The 22870-nt window shown below is 44.6% G+C and overlaps 1 protein-coding gene across 3 annotated transcripts in view; it reads left to right on the top strand.

The window, feature by feature from the left end:
• Positions 1 to 7680, top strand: part of HSDL1 (hydroxysteroid dehydrogenase like 1) — a 47565-nt gene extending 39885 nt beyond the window's left edge. For all 3 annotated transcript variants that reach the window (XM_029608673.1, XM_029608672.1, XM_029608674.1), the window contains exon 5: positions 7467 to 7680. In XM_029608673.1, the coding sequence (XP_029464533.1) occupies positions 7467 to 7595 (129 nt within the window). In that variant the 3' untranslated portion in view covers positions 7596 to 7680. The remainder of the gene's footprint in view (positions 1 to 7466) is intronic.
• Positions 7681 to 22870: the final 15190 nt, after the last annotated feature.

The following is a 22870-nucleotide window of genomic DNA, read 5'->3' as shown; positions in this document are numbered from 1 at the left end:
ACAAGAGATGTCATTAAAACATGAACATTTGAGACTACATAGGTCCTTTCTTCAGATGTCATTTAAAAAAGGGATCAACTTGATCTCAAATGCTCTTATACTACAGTATCTCTCTCAGTGGTGTAATAAAAGGTATTGCAAGCTACAAAGATTTCATATACATCATAATAAATACATTTTAAATGCTACACTGCACTTAAAATATTTGTGTAACTTCCTTTCCTTAATCCCACCCATATTTATACCATATGTAAACATATCCTGGGTTAGTAGAAAGATTCTATTTATCCACAGTTTGCTGTATTTGTGATTATATAAGACTGAACCCCACCATATTGTTGCTTTTCTGCCTTTCTTTTATTTTGTAGGCCCTTTACTGAAAGTAACTATGTATCTAGCTATATATACATTATTATTGCTTTCTGCACTGAAAGTGTCAGATTTCTCAGCCATGCCAATATTCACTGGTAGAAGCTTAGAGTATCAACAAAGTTACAAAGATGGCGTGTCATTAATTTTACATCATTTTCACTAATCTGTGGACATTGTTTGTTTGTGTCTCTCTCCACAACTGAAGCATGGTAATAGATCTGGGTCCTATGGCTGGTATGTCTCTGGAGTCTGCAGCAGATACCTTGCTCCCTGACTGCAGACTCCAGCATTTGGTAGTGGTCATCTCTCTTGTATCCTGGTGTACTCTGGCATTGACTTGGCTTGGTAGAAGGCATCAGCAACTTCTAGGGCAGTTTCTAGGGAAAGCTTCTTAAATGCTTGCATATTTACTGCTGCAAACCATCTAAAAACTGTTCCAGGAGAATTAAGTTGGCCACCTATCTGCCACTCTTCCCTTCAGGTTATAACCATATGATGAATTAATAGTGGTTCCTCTAGTCCCTGCATTTAATTAAACATGGCAAGTTTTTAAATTCCCCTTGGTAAGGGTTGTTTTAGATTAAACCAGTATACCTTAAGATGGCTGCCCTCAAGAACTGCACTTCCCAAAAGCCCTAGCAGTCAGCTTCTAGGAGGATTGCATTTGGGAGCAGTTGGAGACAGGGTGGCATCACCTATGCTTGCAGGAGTAGGCTGGCAAGTGAAATAAATGAGGCAGCCTGGGGTTTGTCAGCAGAAGGAAGGAGGTGGAGAGGAGAAACAACTGCCTCATGGAGTCCAAGGCTGATGAAGAGGCAGAAACAGAGTGAGGAGGACATGCCTGCATTCTTAAGCTATGTCCATTTCACATCGTGCTTTAGAGAGATTTCTACTTAGTGTCACAATTTTGGCTGCTAGGTAGCCCCCCACCCACCAGGGGCCCTCACTGGGCAACGCTCTGCCCTGCTCTAACCGCTACCTTGAAGGCTGCAGGACACAGCAAAGCCAGCCCTCTAAGAACCTCTCTCAGATTCCGTGGTGCTTCGTCATTAAGTTAACTTGGTTCCCTTACTCTGGCCAACTTTGTGTTTTGTTCTTGTTTCTATGTGGCCTTAACAGTTTTCAAGCCTTGCCTTGTTTCCATGTGGCCTTAGCGGCCTTCAAGTCTTGCCTTATCTTGTTCCCAGTGTGGCCTTTTCAGGCCTTCCTGTTTGGACCTGTCTTGTCCCTGTTTGTTCGGTTCCCTGGTTCCTGTTTGGGGCTCCCTGTGGCCTATTTAGACTGTCTGTACGCTGCCTTGCACCCCTGTTCTAGTTCAGCCTTTGTTTTAACTTGTTCCTGCTTGTGTGTTTTACCCTGATCCTGTCTTCCCTCTCTGTGCTCCTGCTCTGCCCAGCCTTGCCTCCCAGTCAGCCTCCCTCAGGCTGATTTCTGCCCTTGCTTAGCTGTTCTCAGCCTGCCTTGACCTCTGCCTGGACTCCGACCCTGTTTGATCTCCACCTGTCCCGATTTCTGATGAAAAGTCTAACAAAAGGAGTTGATTTGTATTACTGTAGTGCTAGCTGCATTGTACAAATCTACCCCTTTTCATCACTTGTAAGGGCTGTAATTCTTTACTGCTGACAATTTTACTATGAATACCTCTGAATATGTTTGTAACCACACCCGCCTAGATTCAAAGTGCCTCCTCTCTAGAGTGGTACATATATAGAGAGTGTCAGACTGACTCTACACAGAGTCTCGCTCGCTCTCTCATTCTCTCGCTCCCCCTTCCCCACCCCCCAGGCTCCTGTGCCTCATGAGGAGGAATAGCAAAGTTATGCAGGCAACATATGTGGCTGTGTCTGCATCAATGCTTTTAAAATCTAAGTCTGCACTGCACAAGTCAGGGAAAAGCCAGAGAAGAAGAGTCCACAGTAAATGTAAAAGCTTAAAATTACTAGGGATGTGCATTCATTTTCAACGTATTGGCAATCCGCAACGTATATGTCCCTATTCGTGGGTTCGCGAAACGGATCGCGATCCCCCCACGAATACAAACATCATTTCTGAATTGTTTGTGCGTCTTAAGGAGCAAATATAAAAAAAAAAAAAATAACTAAATCTCCCACCCTTCTGACACCCCCCCCCCCCCCCCCCCAAGAGTTGCCAAAAGTCCCTGGTGGTCCAGCGGGGGTCCTGGAGCGATCTCCTGCACTCGGGCCGTCGGCTGCCAGTATTCAAAATAGCGCCGAGAGCCTTTGCTCTTGCTATGTCACAGGGGCTACCGGTGCCATTGGTCGGCCCCTGTCACATGGTAGGAGCAATGGACGGCCGACGCCATCTTGTGCTCCTACCATGTGACAGGGGCCGACCAATGGCACCGGTGTAACCCCTGTGACATAGCAAGAGCAAAGGCTCTCGGCGCTATTTTGAATACTGGCAGCCGACGGCCCGAGTGCAGGAGATCGCTCCAGGACCCCCACTGGACCACCAGGGACTTTTGGCAACTCTTGGGGGTGGGGGGCGTCAGGAGGGTTGTAGTTAATTAAATTTAAAGGGTTGGGATGGGTGGGGTTTTTTGTTTTTTTTTTCCCAACTGTAATGGAAAACGAATACTGAATGCAACTAATGGATGAATCGGGTTTCCCCCTATGAAAACGGATGCAACGGATTTGGGTCCCTGCACAACGAATACCGAATAGCAACAAATGTTTTCCTTCTGCACATCCCTAAAAATGAGTACTTCCAGATATCACGGAACCTTAATTAAGTGAGCAGTACAATTAAAGCAGAGAGGTTTGTTTTCCTCCTTACAGGTTTTACGTTATTGACTGAAAACTCGGTCTAAGAAAGAAATTTAGGATTATATGTCAGTAGGAAGACTGAGGAACATGCGCACACAAATCATAGGGAAAGTTGTCTGACTATGCTGCTGCATCCATGAGTGATAATTGGCTGTGTTTTGCTGTGAAACGTGTAACATTGTCGCTGTTACTGAACTAGGTTTTGGAAGTTGTTATGAGAAATTTTGTGGGGAAATGTTGCAGACTGTGGCTCTGAAAACTCTGCAAAGGTGCATTTAAACCCAGAGGGTGCAGCGTTACTAGATAGCATTAGTTTGTGTTGCACAGCGTGTATTTAAAAACTCCAGACTGGACTGGTTGCTAGAACCGTAGTCTCATAAACTGTCATGGAATTTGTTTAGTTTGTATATGTCAGATCAGAGTTAGTAGGCTTGCTGAACTCTTCCTACCTTGTTGTTGGAAGAACTATAGTCCTCTTTTCCGTGCTTGTAAAAGAGGATGTGTTGAAAACCCAAAGAGGGGAGTTTTGTCTTTCAAAACATATACAAAAAGGTTTAAAGTGGCATTATAGTCATGGCTGAATGTGAGGTAACAGACAGCACATAAAAGAGAGTTAGGAGTTAAGCTGTGGCGGTGGGAGTAGGTTTTGAGAGATGAGAGACTAACCTCAAGGCTTCTTAAGGGGACAGATACTAGAATTCTTACAAAAGGTTGAATGGGTGGACACTTGGAGATAGCGTCTATGTCACAGGGCCAAAGTTGCTGCCTCAGTGTGGTCTGGGCCCTTTAGTCTTAGAATAAGCATTGTGATGGGCATGGGAAGCACCGATTTAAAGGGACACTTCACTTTCTTGAAGCTGTAATGCCCCAGAGTGTGAAAATCTATAAGGGTGACTACAGAGGTCTGCTCCCCCGAGACCTAGATTACATCGGCTGGAGACCCCTGCTCATCACAGACCACTTCCATCCTACATACTTCAACTGAGAAGAGATTCCACTGACTTTCTCAAGGCCGAAGGGCTCTGCGCTGAAACTGTTCTCAGTACACCCCACATGTTCAAGGATGGCTGCTTTAACCTCCACGTAGGTGGCGATTAACAGCCTGTAAGGCAGCCTGACTGCTGCCTGTCTGCAAATTGTCCAGATTGGCCAGAGTCCACTTGGACCACCTTTCTGTTAACTGGGTGGTTTGTTCAAAGTTCACTAGGAAACAGCCTGGGTCTTCTCTTGGAATTATCTTAGTTATCATAGGAGTCAGGGAGAGGTGGCTTGCACAGCTTCTGTCGTTTGTATCAAGGAAGCCTGTTTGTTCATTTGCTCTTGCAGGACTTGCTGCTGGGCACACTGGACATGTCTAACAGTTTGTAGTTGCTGCTGCCTCTCTGAGACAGCCTGGAATTAAGTGTTCCATGATGGTTTAGTATGTGTCATGGTATAGCAGAAGCTTTTCAGATGCCAGAAGACTACCACCCTATCCCAGAACACAGCAAAACAAAGCAAAAAAAATAAAATAAAATACAGACTTCCTTTTTCAACTCTGGTGGGGGGGGGGGGGGAGGAGGAAAAGAAAAACATAACCTGATCAGCTCTGAATTACTTTATTCCCTCTATCTGGGCAAGGCTATATACCCCTTTAGCCTGCTGGACTCAAATCTTCAAGGCAGGCCTGGCCCAAAATAGAAAGAAATTAAGGCTTGGGTCTCTGGTCAGTGCTGGCCATAGACCAGAATCCCACCACTACCCACATATGTGATACCATGAGAGGGGCCCTTGGCTTAGGGAAGGTGTCTGGACTCTGGCTTTTTCTCACAAAATGCTTTATTTACAAAAACAAAACCGGCAGAAAACAGAGCATGCTTATCTCACCAACTTCTCTGAGTTATGCATTTAAACACATACAGATTTAGCTTAATGTCTTCTGCTTTCTCCTTCTGTCCAGGGCTTCTTGTTCCTCCCTGGGCCTGAGCTTTTATTCATCTCTACAGGGAAAATGCCCTGTGATTTGGCTTTCCCTCTTTGGGTGTCCCTTAAAGTAGACTGGGCTAGATGACTGGAGCTAGTCCTTTTAAGGCCATGGTTCTCAGTCCAGTTCTTGGGACACACCTAGCCAGTCAGGTTTTCAGGATATTCATGAGAGATTTGCATGCACTGCCTCTGTTGCATGCAAATCTATCTCATGCATATTCATTGTAAATATCCTGAAAACCTGAGTGGCTAGGTGTTTCCCAAGGACTGGGTTGAGAACCCCTGCTTTAAGGTGTTCTGAGAGATTCTCCTCTATACCCCTTCATAGGGATAATGAATGGAGAAAAGTCCTTGAGGAAACCTATTGCCCTCTACAAGAACGCTGATTCCGGGATAGAAGTTCACCTTTCAGCATGATGACTCAAAGCACACAGCAAAAGCCAGACTGGTCAAAGAACAAAAAGTAAAATGTCCTGAAGTGGCCCAGTCAGAGCCCCCACCTCAACCCAATCAAAAATCAGTGGTAGGACTTAAAAGATTGCTGTTCATCGATGTCCCTTGCACTAAGGAACCTGACAGAGCTGGAAGTTTTGTTAAATGAGAATGGTCCAATACTAACAAGTTTATTTGTGTAAAACTGAAGACCTATCCCAACAGGCTTACAGCTGTAAATGCTACAAACAATGTTTTCACCAAATATTGGCTTGATGGGGGGGGGGAAGGGGTTTGGAAATGTATCCAGTTATTATTTTTGGGGGTGGGGGGGTGGATATGTAGATGCTTTGTGTTCCCCCAATAAAACATTTTTGGTCCTGAAAAGTAGGTAGTATGTGTGTTCATGAGTGGAAAAAGATCCCATTTAAATGCAAGCAAGGCTGACATACTGACACAAAATATGAAAAAAAATGTAAGGAAGTATAGACTTTTGAGGGCCACTGTATATTTGCTTATAGTGTTAAGTTCATTTTGAAATCTTTTTTTTTTTTTAATTAAAGAATTACAAACACATTTCTTGATAGATGTTGGTTTCCTGTCTGCCATCAGGCAAAGCAGGTCATTGTGCCATATTTCTTACCTGAACCAGTTTTTGATAAACATCTACCAAATCACCATGAAACAGCTTAAAACAGTCCCCACCCAACCCCTCCCTTTGATGTGAAAGCTTAGAGTGGTATTCCCATACATGCAGTTAAATATTTGGCAAGTCATTTAGAATCCCATACTCAGAAATATCTAATTCTCTCTGATTTGGCTCCATCTTGTCTATGTATTTTTCCATGACCCACATTTGACTAACAGCATTCCTAAGTTGCATCACGGTGGGAGGTTCCTCATTTAAGCATTTTTGCAAATTTAGATTTTTTTGCTATCAGCAATATCTTCCGTCCCCACAATGTAGTATATTTGTCTCGAAATGGTGTTAAGTTTTAAAATGTTTTTTTATCTTCTATGGTGTTTTCTAGTTCTTTTTAGAATTGTTCAACTTTCTGCATTTTTTGATGCTTATATCTGTATCATCAGGCTGTCATGTAGTCCTACCTTTTAACCTTTACTATAATCCTTTCAGTATAAGTATGATAGTAAAGTTTTCATTGTTTTTTGGTTTAGAATAAAAGTGCTCTCTTTCAGTTATTTGCACCATATGCATTGTGGGTATTATTGTGATGAAAGTGTTAAAAAGGTTCATACGAGCGTTAACAGAGGTTAGTGGAGGCATTATAAACAAAAGCCACTAAAGAGCGGGCCTTCTCGCCAGCCGGACCTGCCATTTGGAATGCCCTGCCCCCAGACCTCAGGCTAGAACCCTGCCTCCTAACATTTGGAAAAAAACTCAAGACCTGGCTATTCCTACAAGATGCCACCTAGTCATCCCAGCTACTTAAGCAGCTTGACATCCACTGCCAGTTAGATTTTTATTTACCTCCTCTATCCTTTGTTTTCCGGCTACCTCAGCCCCCCAAGTTCATCTCTCCTTGTTTTAATGTAACTTTGCTTCTTGTTAAATGGTTTGTTTACAGTTATTACCCCATTGTTCCATGTAAACCGATGTGATATGATACTTATCATGAATGTCGGTATAGAAAAGAGATAAATAAATAAATAAATAAATAAACTCACTCTTCTGCCTCTGCTGGGGTTTCATCGGTTCTCATGCTGTCTACCTTCACCTCTTTCATTTCCTGGATTACACAAGCAAGTTTACTTTACAAAATGAGAATGTGACAGTAGAGCCGTTGGCTAGTTGACCATATTTTTAAAAAAATATATTATTTCTCGAGAACAGATGTGCAAAAGGTAGATAAATATATTGTAATGTGGTTATAATTGCTTTTCTCTCTCTAGTTTCTTTTAGCACGCTGCATGCCAGAATGGCTTTGGGTATGGGTTGCACAAAGTGTGAACACTTCACTTCGTCGGAAGGCCTTATCTCGCATCTCTCTGATATCATCTGGAAAACAGCTGAAACATTAACATGCCATGAATGCTGGGACACATTTTTACTGATTTGCCAGTATTGTCTCATCTGCTATTTAATTAAATTCTATATTGTACAGTTCCTGAATGTTGCAAGATGCTGACCCTAACCTAATCCTCTGATTCTTTGCCTAGAATTCATAACAAAACGAAGAAAATATGAGAACTTAAATGAGTTGGTTTGGTCAGGCATTGAAACATCTGTTGGTTTTTTTTCTGGGACAATTATAGGAACTTGCTTGGAATTCAGCATCATGGTTCACATATGCCCATATAACTTCCCAGACAGAAACTGCTGCAGGCCAGTTTGTGAAAGGAAGAGGATACAGGTCACTTTTTTGATGTCTTCTGGAGCCAAAAAAAACACTATATAACCAGTTCTGCAGCAATGAACAACATCCCTGCCCAACCCACAACTATAATGATTGGCTTAGAATTGCTGTATTTATACCTTTCCATAGTACAATACTTTTCTACCTTTTTTGATTAAGAAACCCACTGGAGATCAAGTGAGGGGGGGTCTAATGTGGAATGAAACATCCCCATGAAGTCTGCGCTCCCCTACCCTCAATCATTCCCTTTTCCAAGCCTCCCCCACTCTCATTCATTCCCCACTTAGCCTCCACCAGCTTGTTCCCCCCTCCACGTCCTCCAAATTTGGCTTCCCCATCACCTTCTCTCGATAAATGCTGCTGGCCCTGTCCTGATACAGCTGTTCCTTTCCAACACCATATGGCTCTCAGTGATTTGGGCTGCACTGTTCTCAAGAATCTGAAGAAAACAACATGACTTTTTTGACTATCATCTGGCTCAAATTCACTGAGAGGTGCCAGAAAGAAATGCCTATTCTTGGGGTGGGGATGACAGTACCATGGATCCCTTGGCAGTTAGCTATGTTGAAAAACCTTTCCAAGTTGGTATATCATCTTTCACACACACATCTTTCTCCTCTAAAAAATGTGTATAATTTGCTTTTAAATTGATTTGATCTTTTAACTGGAGTCTTTTTAGAGGCCTTCTTTTACATTTGGAAGTGTGGGTGGGGGGAGGGATTAATTTGTTTTGGTTCTAAAACGCTCTGCTGTGCCAACTACTTTCCCTCTTGACAGATTTCTTTACAAACCTGATTGCAGAGGTCAAAGATGTCCCCAAATGATGCTATCTTCTCAGCATTGCAGGACTATTATTAGAGGTGATTTAATTATGAAGATAAGAGAGAGAAAAAAATGTGTATTGAAATTGCTGGTTTCCTTTTTTGTCATATTATTATCTTTGAGGCTTACACTAATTCTGTATCAGATATTCATCCTTGTTTGTGTTGTATTTCAAGAGCTAAAACAACTGAACCTATAAATGCTAGTCTCAACAAAATATGCTGTTTGAGACCAGTTTCATTCACCACTATCATCTCCAGTACCCCTACAAAAAGGCTCTAATCTGATACTGCTTTCTCCCTCTCCACTAAAGGCTTGATCTGTTTCTGCTCCTACCCCCTCTTCCCAATCATGTTACAAAGACAGCTGTTGCTGCCTGCTCCATAGGTTTCCTTTGTCCAGCCCATCCAATGATGCTTGCTACTGTTCCCCATCCTCTTGGCTCTGTGTTGTAGACTGCTGCCGCTTCTAGGTGCTAGCACTATGTGAGCCATCTGAGGTTCAATGACCCCTGTTTGATCATGTCCTTTCTTAGCTGGCACCACTGCCCCAATGACATCTGCCTCATTCTTTCTCAGAAACCCCCTGCATACAGGGGATCTTCTATAACAGCAGGTTTTAGAGGGTGGAGATTTTAAGATTTCTAATTTACTAAAGGCTCTGGTGATTCTTTCCACAACTTTAATAAAATAGACAAAATGAATCTGTTGCAGTACAAATCTACCAAGTTTACTTGACATGTACTCTCTACATAGGAAAAATAGCACATGGAAGAAAGCTACACTTTGAACAGGCTCTCGGTGAGCAGTCTCAAAATCCAGTATTTATAATCAATCTTATGTAATGTCTTTAAACAGAAGGCAGCATGATAAAGCAAAACAAAATAATTTTATCTTACCTTGACCAATTACAGTTACATCTCTGCATTTTATTCAAATACCATAGGTTTTAGGTCCTGACTAATCACCAGGTCAACCTGACCTAGGTTCTGTTTGCAATTACCTACAAGCACAACACATTTTATTACTGATAGGAAAAGGTTGCATCATTATATCTATTTTCTACCATGGAGCCAAAAAGTCTACTGATATGTAAACAAATTTGTACAAGTTTGTATATCTTTTATTCTTATAATACTCTAAATAGTAGAGATGTGAATCGTGTGATCAATCGTCTTAATGATCGATTTCGGCTGGGAGGGGGAGGGAACCGGATCGTCGCAGTTTGGGTTTTTTAAATATTGTGTAAATCGAAAACCGGCACACTAAAACATCCCTAAAACCCACCCCGACCCTTTAAAATAAATCCCCCACCCTCCCGAACCCCCCCAAAATGCCTTAAATTACCTGGGGTCCAGTGGGGGGGGGAGGGTGGGAAAACCGGCACACTAAAACAACCCTAAAACCCACCCCGACCCTTTAAAATAAATCCCCCACCCTCCCGAACCCCCCCAAAATGCCTTAAATTACCTGGGGTCCAGAGGAAGGGTCCCGGTGTGATCTTTTACTCTCGGACCTCCGTGCGTTGTAGAAATGTTTTTTTGTCCCCCGAAGTCAGGAGCGTAGGAGATCGCTCCCGGACCCCCGCTGGACCCCCAGGGACTTTTGGCCAGCTTGTGGGGGCCTCCTGACCCACACAAGACTTGCCAAAAGTCCAGCGGGGGTCCGGAATGATCTCCTACTGCGAATCGTTTTTCCGTACAGAAAATGGCGCCATTTTGCGCAAAATGGCGTCGGCCGTACGGCAACACGATTCGACTGCAGGAGGTCGTTCCAGACCCCCGCTGGACTTTTGGCAAGTCTTGTGGGGGTCAGGAGGCCCCCCAAGCTGGCCAAAAGTTCCTGGTGGTCCAGCGGGGGTCCGGGAGCGATCTCCTACGCTCCTGACGTCGGGGGACAAAAAAACAAAATGGCGCCGGCGCTACCTTTGACCTGTCATATGACAGGTCAAAGGTAGCGCCAGCGCCATTTCTACAATGCATGGAGGTCCGAGAGTAAAAGATCACACCGGGACCCTTCCTCTGGACCCCAGGTAATTTAAGGCATTTTGGGGGGGTTCGGGAGGGTGGGGGATTTATTTTAAAGGGTTGGGGTGGATTTTAGGGTTGTTTTAGTGTGCCGGTTTTCCCGCCCTCCCCCTTCCCCCGATTTACGATTTTTTGAAGATAAATCGGGGGAATTGTTATTGTATCGCGGCTCTAACGATTTTTGACGATTTAAAATATATATCGGACGATATTTTAAATCGTCAAAAAACGATTCACATCCCTACTAAATAGTAGCCTCTATCTTTGTTCATAGCAAGCATTACATAAATCAGGAAAGAACATTATTAGCTAAATTGAACTATATTGCACTACATTGAACAGAGATATAATAACGCTTTTGACTTCATCAAGAGCATAGATTGGGCCAGCCTTGAGTCCCAAAAATAATTGCTATAGAAATTTTGAGCCCTCAAAATAAATGCTGCAAACCCTGGAGTGTTGCTTAAAAATGAGGTGGATTTTTTAAAATCATTATACAAATTAATAGTTTGGTATTGTTAACAAACAGGATCTGATACAGATCTTGTGTATAAAATGCTTTTAGAAGTTCAGATGTTTCAGGTAAAGTCTAATTGAAGGGATATCCTTGTTGAGCTACAGGAACATCAACATAATTGTGTGAGCATTGCTATTGCAGAACTGTTTTTGTGCCCATTCCTTAAATGTAGTAATACTGTAATTTGAATTATCAGTAAATGTATTAGCAGTTTTCCAAAAGACTTGCAGCCCAATTTAATAAGATTTTAAGCCATGTTAACATGTGTCCTATAATACAAATATATATAAATATATATATATATATTTTGTCTGAAGGATTTGTGCTTTATTATAGAGTATTAGTAGGCTGGGATACTTTTTATTAGATCCACAAAAATATGGTAAGTTATGAGTTTTCAAGATCAGATGGGTCCCTTTTTTTGATACACAATGTTACCACAACACCTGGTGCTTTCTGTTACTGAATAGCCTTAATCAAGTACTGTAAGAAGATTGGAAAGTTTGTGTTCATATATTTTTATTGAATTCCATTTTAATGAATAAAGTGGAAACTAATCTGGGAGGATACTACTATCATAGTATACACCAGTTAGGTAACCTTTTTATGTAGCACTAGCCAATTACAATCTGTGATACAGAATCTACATTTTTCATGAAAAATTTTAGATCTGTTTTTTTTCTGGTTGCAACAGCTTCATATTTATACATCAAGCATACTAGGAAGGAATTATCTGTCCATTAGTTAAGAGAGGATTTTAAGGCCAAGGATAGACATTCTACCTAAACTATCTTCTCATAGTGGAAAGTCTGGGAAGTTTGGAGGTCAGGTATTCTCCCTTCCCAGTTTGCATCCAAAATCAAAGAAAACAATTGAATAATTTTGCCAGCAGTTAAGGTTTGAGAGAATTTTGTTTTCACAATTAATATTAACCTTCCCTAAATTGGTGTACTGTCAGAAGCTATTGTGTTATGTAAATAGGGTGATATTAGTTATTTTTATAATCCTGGACCTAACAGACTACTATATATACATTTCTTGAATGAATACTATTAGCAAACCAGAATTCCAACTTTGTTAGCGCTTCTACTGGACTGTTTTATAATCATAGAATTACTTGACACTCTTATTTTGTGATTTGCAACTCCGTTTTTAGGAAGCGGCTTTAAAACAAAGTGTGTGTTATATTTGCACAGAGGGAGGGCAATTGTATAACTGTGTGGGTAAGTCTAAAGTCTGTGTGTGACTTGCACTTGCAAACTTTAGCCAGCATTTTCAGAGCTAGCCCACTATGGGTGTAGATCAGGGGTGGCCAACTCCAGTCCTTGAGAGCCAAACAGACCAGGTTTTCAGGATATGCACAATGAATATGCATGAAATAGATTTGCATGCACTGCCTCCATTGATTGCGGGTTAACTTACATGCATGCTTTTTAAAATCAGAACATTTGCAAGTTCGAACTCTACTCCCCTTGAACACCTCTTTGTAGGTCATATAAAAGTATACATGTAATTTTATGTACACAGAACTTGGGTATTTTGTAAATGGGCTTTTTGTGCTTAAATGATTTTGAAAATCAATCCCAATATTATAATAGTGAACATAGGTTCAAATTTTAATAGTGCCAACTGCTCATGTCAGTGTGGTATTCAGGCTTTTTTTTCCCCCTTCAATTCTGTGACTATAGGAAATAGCTTAGTGAACCAGATCCTAACTAAAACAGTATTTCATCTTACCCAATAAAACGGCCAAGATGAAATATTACTAGCGGGAGTCCTGCAGAGACCTACTGTAACTTAAGGGGATGGCTGGTCCCTGCTTGCACAGAGGCATATAACCTCTTTGGTCTCTTGGCCCCAGAAAGAGCTGGGCTCTTGATTTTGTCCTGTATTGCTATGATCCTGAGCCACCCATCCTGTGTATTTAAGGTAGTCCCTGAGGCGATACTCCCTCAGGCCTTTGGAACTGGCTCATGCTTTGTCTTGTGGTAGTCTTGCAGGTTTTCATTCTCCTGAATCTTTTAGGAGCTTCTCCAGCTCTTCACCAAATAAGAGCCTCCCCCCTTGAAGGGTAATTGGGTAAGAGATGGGACTTTGATGCAGTATCGGCTGACGAATTCCTCAGCCATTATCGCTGACTAATTGCCATATCTGAGGCCAGAACCTGAGCGAACATTCTAAGTTCATCATAAAGGGTGGCGGCAGTAAAGGCTTATCCTGCACTAGATTCAGCAGTGTCTTTCACATCTGGCAGCTGCTACACTCGCCTCACACGTGCTCTGGCTATGTATCCCCCATATATGATGTATGTGTGTGACTTGTAGGGCCATGGTGACGGTAGTGAATGCTTGTCTCATTAATTTTCCTGTCCTGGTGATCCTTTAATGATTCCCCCCCCCCCCCCCTTCCACTGGGATCGTGGTGTTATGGGTCACTGCTGAAACAGACGCATCTATGCTAGCAAATATCAGGAGGCTATCTTTCATCTCGTGTGGTAGCAGCTATAATTTTCGTAAGGCTTTGGCCCCTCTTAAAGGGCCCTGGGCTGTCTCCCACTGCTCCATTATCATTTTCTTTAAGGCTGGAGGTAATGGGAAATTCCTGGGTGACTTGTGCCTACCATGCAGGCTTGGATCCTCCTCCTTAAGATCACAAATGCTAAAAGCCATGAGAATATTTGTGATTAGGGCAGGTAGTTCCTCCTTATGGAAGAGACATACTATACTGAGTCCTCCTCATCCTCAGAAGACCATTCACCCTCTTGGTTGTCCAACTGAGCTGAATCCAGGCCTCTGGAGGAGCCCCCTCTCCGGCATGCCTGGGTGGGGAGGGGTTTGTGAAGTGTTCTCATGGCTGCTCTAGGCTGCTTGCGGGGAGGTCTGACCAACTCCTCCAAGGGAGAGGAATTCAGCCCGATTTGCCTACATGGTCTCAACAGCCTTGTGCATTCAGGAATATAAACTCTATTGAGAAGGCCCCTGACCCCTGGCTTCTGGTACAGCAGCTGCTTTACCCTGCTTACTTGCTGACAAAGTCACTGAAAGGGGGAGGCAGGCAATGAGGCTTTTAAAGTTCTGGGAATACCAGAGTGCTGTAGGTTCCTTTTATAAGCTACTTAGATATCCTTTAACTGGAGGCTGGCTAGCTCCTCCTCATAACCCCCATCCCAGGGGGATGGGGGTTATGAGGACCTGCCTCTATGCCTTCTGAATCCCAAATTGAGCCAGCCACCATAGAGACCCTTTTGGGTCCCAAAAGCTGGGCATCTTTCCCTATTCATGAGTGAGGGTTTCCTGCCTGCCTTGAGCACACTGGTGAATATGAGTGCCCAGCACTTATTCCCCATGACAGTGCCTTCAGTGGGAAGGTGCCTTGATTGCCAGAGCAGTCTGCCTGTAGCTGCCATCGGTGGGAATGTGGCCTGCAAAGAGACATGATCATACAGAGTAGTGCAGCAGTCGGGAACGTGGCCTGAACAAGGCCCAGGTGAAAGCCAGAATGTGGCCCGAAAGGTCCTGAATGTCGGCGGGATCATGGCCTAACCTTTGAGGAGATCTCCCCAAGTAAGTCCTCTGTTTGGGGATGCTGCCAAGATGCCATCTTTTTGCTGCCACACCTGAAAGGGGGAAGGGGGGGGGGACGGAGACACTGCCACTTACCTCAGTCCTTGCGAGGGCCCAAATCCAGCAGTCCTCAGACAGGAGGGAGAGAAGAGAGAGCGAGAGAGAAGGGGGGTGTCTAAGGGAGCACCATTCATGAATTTGTCTGACCCCCCCCCTGGTTCTCGACTCCCCTTAGGGAGGAACCCCCTGCTACAGTGACTGCACCAGAAGCCCATAAAGAACCAGTGGTTCTACCAAGAGGCCAGAGGAACTCGGCAGATCTCAGGAACAAGCTAGCTGTGGGAGCTCTTATGAGGCAACCCAGCTGCTCAGAGGACTAGTCTAGGCCCAGTCTTGGTGATTGCTCTGGACCACCTGCTGGAGACGGAACTACTGGCAGCTGCCTCGAGTCGCCTCACTGTTATAGTGAACATGATGTCACAGAAGTTGGGGAGGTGTGCCCTTTGTCTCCACTGGGGGCAGAGAGGAGAAATCCCTTATTTCAAGACTGATCTAGCAGGAGGAGAAGGAGTAACTATTACAGCCAATCACAAAGTCTACCTGTGTGGCCTAGAAATTGACCACCCTATTAAAAAAGTGTAATTTTTACTAAAATGTCTCTTCATGCCATGAAATTTCAAAGTCTTGGGTACCAGGATATCTTCCAGACCATCCTAGTGCCAATTTCCACATCTAAATATCAGAGGACCTCAACAATGAAGTCATCTAAATCAAAGCCATCAGCATTGGTCAGTCCCTTCACCAAGTAAAACTTGGCAGTCTTCTCCTTCAATATGGAGTCATCTGAGGAGAGACAAACTGGAATCCAAATGCACCCACTCTCTGCCTGCAACCCTGCATAAAGGAGCAGGTTTAATTGAGAGTGCTCAGCAACGAGCATTGTACCAGCCATCAAGGTTTTTACGTTCTATGAGCCCACAGGAATTTAACAATATCAAAAAGTTTTGCTTTTCCAAGAAGGTAGTTAGGCAAGAGGATTCCCTCTCTATTCCTACTGCATCGGTTTCAATACTACTTGTGTTGATTATTTATTTTATTTATCACTGTTGTGTGAAAATCAGTGATTTACAAGTTAGAAGTTTGTTTAAAACAGATAATCACCTAATAATAAATGAAGTACCCTGCAGCAGTAAAACAGAATACATAATTTGACAGTATAATGATAAAATTATATGGCATTATGCACTAGCCATACTAAAAAATAAAAAAGCAATCAATATAAACAGTAAATGGTAAAACCTTTTCTTAAATTTTTTAATTTAATAGACAAATAATTTCTCAGTAATTTATATCAATAAGAGACATCTTGACAGAATACACAGGCTCTTGGACGTACTAATAAGGTATCTCATACATAGACGTACATAACCCCAAATAATAGCACAAGACCTTCAAGCAACTTAATGATAAGCAAAGTGTGCTTTCAGGGAAATTCCTCAGTTAACGAGGGTGATGCTATTTATACTGGATCAGTATATATTCCATATTTTGTTGTATGCATTAAGCAACCCCTTAAGAATGCTGGTATTTTTTTTTCTGTTAGTGCTATTTCAAACAGTTGCTTTCTCCATTGTATTATGCTAGGGATCTTTGCCCATAATAGGGCAATAGTATGTCCGGCAGTGTGAATGAAATGAATAATAAGCTTCTCATTTCTTGTAGACCTATAAACATCCTTTCTAATTCAACTTCATCCCAAAATCAATAAATCCAAAATTTAACAGTTTATAAAATAAAGAAAAAAATATTCATCACCTTGATATCAATACCAAGTATATCAGTGCAAATCTCATTACTAATCCCATCAACAGATTGATTAGCAGAACCTAAAGGCTTACTGATTACATCTAAGGCACCATCAATCTCGATGTCAGGGGTGCCACCGTTCTACAGATGTGACTGATTTATTGGCTGTCAATGGAGAACATCAGTTACAGGCAGGTAGCAAAACTTAACGCCTTTCTATCTGATTGTGTATGGTGTCTGTCTAATTGCAATCTTCAATTTTTTTTCTCAACCATTTCCAATTCGAAGTACTGCAGTGTCCTCCTGAAGCCACTTGGTCTAACTGCAACTCTTATAAGAACTTCAAATGTTGAACTTTGGCCACCAAAGGAATATACTGCAAAATGCAGTACTCACAGCTCTAGGAAAAAGTTTGAGAACTGGAAAAGGGCCAGATAGGAACAGATAAATTAATCTGACTTGAAAAATCAACAACCAAGGAAGCATTTGAAATTTCAATTAACACAAGTGTAATGATGTTTGTCAAAAAATTAACAAAAAATATGCGTAACATTGATGGATTCAAACTGATGATTATGCATAGGCAATGAAATCATTTTATGCTGGTAGTGCCTTATATGATGATCTTGGCTTGATACTATATTAAATAAATTTGATTTAATACTGGAAATAATTTAGAATATCCGCTTTCTTCTTTTCCTCCTTCCAGTGACTCCTGTGTTAGTGTGAGTTACCTGAAGAATGCTGCCATTTCAGGTACTTGTGACCTCAGCTGAAGGTTGTGTGACCCCATCTGAGAAGTCCTACCTTATCAGAAAAGTGACAGGATTACATAACCCCTATGGGCAGGGCCCTACCAACCACAACTGAATTTGTAACTCACCTAGAACTCAAATTATGTTAAAAAATTGGGGACAAGATTTAAAAGCAGCCCCAAAAAAAGTGGGTTTTTAGAGTGAATTTGAGAATAAGGCCAGAAAGGGAACCTGAATCATTAACTCATGAAGACTATTCAAAGTAGGGCACAGAAAGATGGAAAGTTCAGAATCAGGAATTAGTGGGGGCAGAGGGCATGTACTAAAAATCTCTTGCTTAATTGCTCCCCTTGGCAGTTTTGATTCTCAGAGAACAAGCAAGGTGGCAATTCTCACACGAGTGACATCATCGGATGGAGCCCAGCATGGAACTTTGATCTCAAAGAATGTAGAACTTTCAAGCAGGCCCTACTGAGCATGTGCAGCTGTAGTCATCACCCTGCCTCCTAGGCAGAGTACATCAGTCTCTTTTTTTTTTTTTTTTTTTTCTCACAGAGCTGTGTAGTCGGGGGAGCCATGTGTCTCACGGAATTCAGCTTTACTCTCTCCTCACAGTTTTTGTAAGTTATTTTTTTTCTGGAGCTACAGCTGTTTTCTTTCCTTTACCTTATAGTAGTTTTATTTCTTTTCTTCTTCTTTCCTCTATTTGCCAGCCACATGGCTGACCTTAGTCACTGTGCAATCTGGCAGAGTCTATTTCTATCCCTTATTTAAATATAAATACTGCACCGGCAGTTTAGTATCTGTGTCCTCTCCTTGCTCTGTCTGTTTTTGTAGCTTTATTAGGTGCTGGCAGAGCTGACTAAATGCAGTCCATGGGTGATCCATGTAGGCTGCTGAGCCTAGGGACGTGCCTGAGTTCTACCTAAGCAGGAATTCTATGTCATTTTATCAATTGGCATCAATGGAGGGTTGGACAGTGCAGAGATCGAGGACCGCACTGTTTCCAGGGTGGGAAAGCTCATCCTCCTCACATTAAAAGGAACTAGTCTCCACAGGCAGGAGCCCTGGATGACGTAGCCACCCCTCCTGCATGCCGGTGATAGCAGTGCAGTCTCCTTGTGAGAAAGGGTGAGCCGGATCCTGGGCAAGCAGCTTGCTGCTACACCTTTTGTGCCATACTCAGTAACTTGTTTCCCATGCATATCTGCAACCAGCGCACAGTTGATCTGATGCATCTTTAGGACCACGTCGAGGACCAAGACTGCCATTGAGCACCATGGTCACCCTTGATGCTGTCAAGGTGCCAGGGTGCATGACTGCCCTTGATGCTGTAAGGGCCTTCTGTGCCATAGGCATCTGTGGATGTGGAATCTCGATGCACTGGAGTCATCGAGTGCCTTGGGCCTCAATTTGGAGTAGTGGCACTGACCTCTAATGTTGGGGACCAGGTCTGCAATCAAGCTCCATGGTCCCTCTCTCTGCCATCAGAGCTTCCCTCAATGTTGATGCTCTCAATGCCATTGATCCCCTCGAGGTGCATAACTGGCCACCCTCGATGTCTAGGTGTGTGGCATTGATGCTGTAGCAGCCCTTGATGCCATTGAGGTGTGTGGCCTCAATGCTGTGGCTGCCCTAAGAGCCAGCGTGGTGTGTGGCCTTGATGCCATCATGGTGCAGAGCTGCCCCACAATCCATCTCTCCTAGGAATTGGATCCGTGACTGCAAGTATGTCCCTCTTTCTCTACACTCTGAGAATTCCGAAGGTGCACTTCTCCTCATACTCGAGATGCAGACTCTGGTCCTGGTCCATCATGTCGTGGAGGCAGTTTTCCAGATCCAGCACTTCCTCTGAGAGCCGCTCGATCAATCACCGCTTCTCCCTGTTAATGCCTCTAGCATAGTCTTGGCAGAGGAACTTGAGGTGGACTTTCCCCACATCCCACCACTGACTGAGGTATTGTCCACCTCCTGGCAGCGCCAGTTCATCCAGAGATCCGACTTTTGCCACGAGCTCGTCCTCCTCTAGGAGGGCATTGTTAAAATCCCAGTGGGTGGCCCTTGGATCAGGAGGGTTGAGTGTTACCCTCACAGCCACCAAGTTGTGGTCCGAAAAGGCTGCCACTTTTACTATACAAAAAGTAGCTCGAGATGATAACCAGTGTAAAAAATACCACCGGTCAATCCGAGACCAGGACATGTGTCCCCACCCCACCCATACATGGGTGAAGCCAAAACTGCTCTTGGGTGTTGCTCACGCCAGATGGTGACCATGAAGAGACTGCAGACCGTCTCTCCTTGGCAGGAGTCTGATAGCTCTCTTGGGCATTCAGGTCAAGAGGGATGAGGGTGCAATTAAAATTGCCCCGAGTGCTTTCTCTTCCTTGGGGTTCAGGTCAAGGAAAGTCGACAGCTGGCAAAAGAATGCCACCTTGTTAGCCATGGAGTTCAAATCATGTACATTTACGCAATTGTGCAACCCCCAATCCACAGCTGCACATGTAGGGACTCCACCTCCACCTGCAGGGACTGGGAAGCCAAGAAGGCCATCTTGCTACCCCACCCCAGATGCCAGGCCGCTTCAACATCTGGGGTAGTGTGGATCTCCTATAAAAATGCTGAGTAACCCCTGCTTTAGGAGGGAGAGCTCCCAGTGCCTGCGGATTCCTTCTCTACAGGGAGAGTGACCCTTGCCCCACTGTGGAGGGATTCGGGGCACCCACTTTAAGTGTTAAGTGTGCCAAATAGTAGAGCCATCCTCTGTCAAGTATTCGGGTACATGCTTGACTAGTCCCATAACAGGGCCTCTGGAAGCATGCATGACTCAGTTTTGGAGGCACAGGAGTGTTGGGCACAGGCGTCCTTCAGGCTGCCTGATCCATACTTTGACACCTAGGGCTCTGTTTGCTCTGAATTGGCCATCTTGAGTTGTTAGTTGTATGGCCGGTGTCTTGAAAAGGAGAGTGGGGATTGAGAGGCTGATGGGCTCCATGCCAGACCGTGGCCCTCTTTCCTCGATCTGTCTCTCACTGTCACTCACCCCTCTCCCCTATCTCACGAAATCAAGGAACCGGGATTGTCCTCAATACCCACTCTCCTGGGAGTGGAATCTCTGGGACTGAGGTTCCCTCCCTGGCCTGCCTTTGGGGGCAGTCATCCTCCCCCTCTCTACAGGGCTATGGCTCACTGTCCAAACTAAAACAATAAAAGGGGCTAGGAAGCGAGGGCAGAGGCAAAGGCCCACTCAGATGTGGGGTAGAGGATGAAGATAGAATCAGGGGTGGAAGGGGTGTAGCTGGAGGAGAGGGCTTTGTCAGTGGGAAAGGTCTGTGTCCCTTCCATTGTCTCACAGGAGATATTGAGTCTGGGATTTCTCCTTCTAACTCCAAGTGAGCCTCCTGCGAGAGGAGATTCCCCCCTCTGTGTGGGAGGAGGCTCGTCTCGCCAAGGCACACTGTTTGTTGTCCCTCCTGGTGGACCCGCAAGTTCCCCACACCCTGATGTTTCCTCTTTGGGCATCAGCGATTATCCCCCAGACCTTGGTCCGGCTCCCCACCCTATTCACCAGACCTGGAGGCTGGGGGCTGTCCCCTTCACTCATGACCTCCACGGGTATTGCCACTTCCATAGTCAGTAGTAGACCCAGGCGAATTAAAGTGGGTGCCCCGAATCCCTCCACAGTGGGGCAAGGGTCACTCTCCCTGCCTAAGGGAGGGGGGCAGAGAGGACAGAAGGTCTGGCCAAAAGACCATTTGGCCTTTGCCACTCTGCCCACAGATTGAGGGGTTTGGACACTTTGGTCTGTGTTCTGCCATGTTCAACTGGCTTGCATGTCGGAGGGAGTGTTGGTGGTGTCTCCATCAGACACCTCCACCCTGGGTCTCTTGGCTTGATGAGTTGTAGTTCTTGGAAAAGGGAGAGAGTTCTACACCTCCAACGCTGCAGGGGGTGCCAGAATCTCCACACCAACAGCTGAAATTTGCAAGGAGGGGGCTCATTCACTCCCTTGCGCAGATACCATAGTCTCCTTATTCTTAGGCAATGGGGCAGGGAGGGAGGTCACAACAGGGGTCCCTATATCTTCCCCTGTGGGGTCCATCCCCCTATCCTGCTTCTGTCCCTGAACACTGAATGTTGTACCTTCTGGGTCGGTGTCAGGGGTCGCAGCTTAGGTCTGTTTCCTCTGGGCCACATTCTTCTGTATGGGGTTGGGGGAATTAGTCAGCGGCTTGTCTGCTGCATCACTGCCTCTCGGGCGCTCTCTATTCCCTGGCAACCTGCCCCTTGGCCCTTCTTTGGCAGGCAGCATTAGAGCCAGGGGTGAAAGGTTCAGGCTCAGCAGGGATGTCTATGGCTTCTATGGCCACATTTGTAGTCGGGGTGGAGGTAGGGATGGACCCAGCAGTGTCCCCTGTGCAAGAGAGGGTGGGTGGCACACCTTCCATAGAGATGGTGGTAATGCAACTGCACCTTCCGTTCTCTTGTGGCCCAGTTGGGCCTGTGCAACAGGTGCTTTGGCTGAAGGAGTAGGAGCTAGGTTTTGGCAGAGGCCAGGCAGGTCCTCAATGGGGACCAGCACCCACCCATTCACATCCTCCCTTTCTTCAGGAAGATGTACTCAGATCTGTCTGAAAGATGTCATGTGTTTTAGTTCCTTTTCCTTATGGTCCATGTATAGTGTGGTGATCGGGAATCGGAATTGCCAGAGGTCATGGATTCGCTGCATGATCAGGACATCTGGGAGGAGAGGTGGCACATTCAAAAGTATCACCCTTTTTCCCTGTCCAAGAAGGGGCTCCACCTGTTAGAACATGTTGCTTACCACCAAGCCTTGTTCCACCGCCTTGTTGCCCATGGCGAATGAACAAATGGACAACCTTTCCATACATCTTGCTGGCTGAGATGACATTCCTGGCCTACCACTTTGGCCAGGGCTGAGATATAATCATTTGTTTGAGAAGGCTAGCATTGGATGCCATGTTTTAAGGACAGGCTCAACGCTGGGTTTGTAAGGAGACCAGAGGGAAGTGAAGCAGCGGCTCCTGTGGCATAGCTTGGCTTTCCCCTTGCTCCTTCTGGGGCAGGAGGGGTGGCATAATCTCTCTGTGTTTCTCCCCCCACCTGCAGATGTAGGGAGGATGGGGTTGGGGGCAGCATTACCTTTCCTTCCATGTGGTCGCTCTATATTTATAGTCACCTGGGTGGGAGTCAGGAATGGGGCGGTGCTGCCCTTGCCATGTGTCTGCCCTGTGCATGCAGGTGTTGGGGTGAAGGCAAGGAACGAAGAAACCTTGCCTTTTTCTTTGCTTGCCTGCTCTTCGAGTGTTTGGTTGGGGGCTGAGGGTTTGGCAGAGACATCCCCTGAAAGCTTTGCCTCTTGCAAGGGAGGTGTAGACTTGGGGTGTACGGCATCCGCTTTGCCCCTTCTCTTCCAGAACATTTATTGAGCAG

The sequence above is a fragment of the Rhinatrema bivittatum genome, chromosome 7 (genome assembly GCF_901001135.1).
Source record: "Rhinatrema bivittatum chromosome 7, aRhiBiv1.1, whole genome shotgun sequence".
Taxonomy (NCBI): domain Eukaryota; kingdom Metazoa; phylum Chordata; class Amphibia; order Gymnophiona; family Rhinatrematidae; genus Rhinatrema; species Rhinatrema bivittatum.
This window is presented reverse-complemented; position numbering and strand designations above follow the sequence as displayed.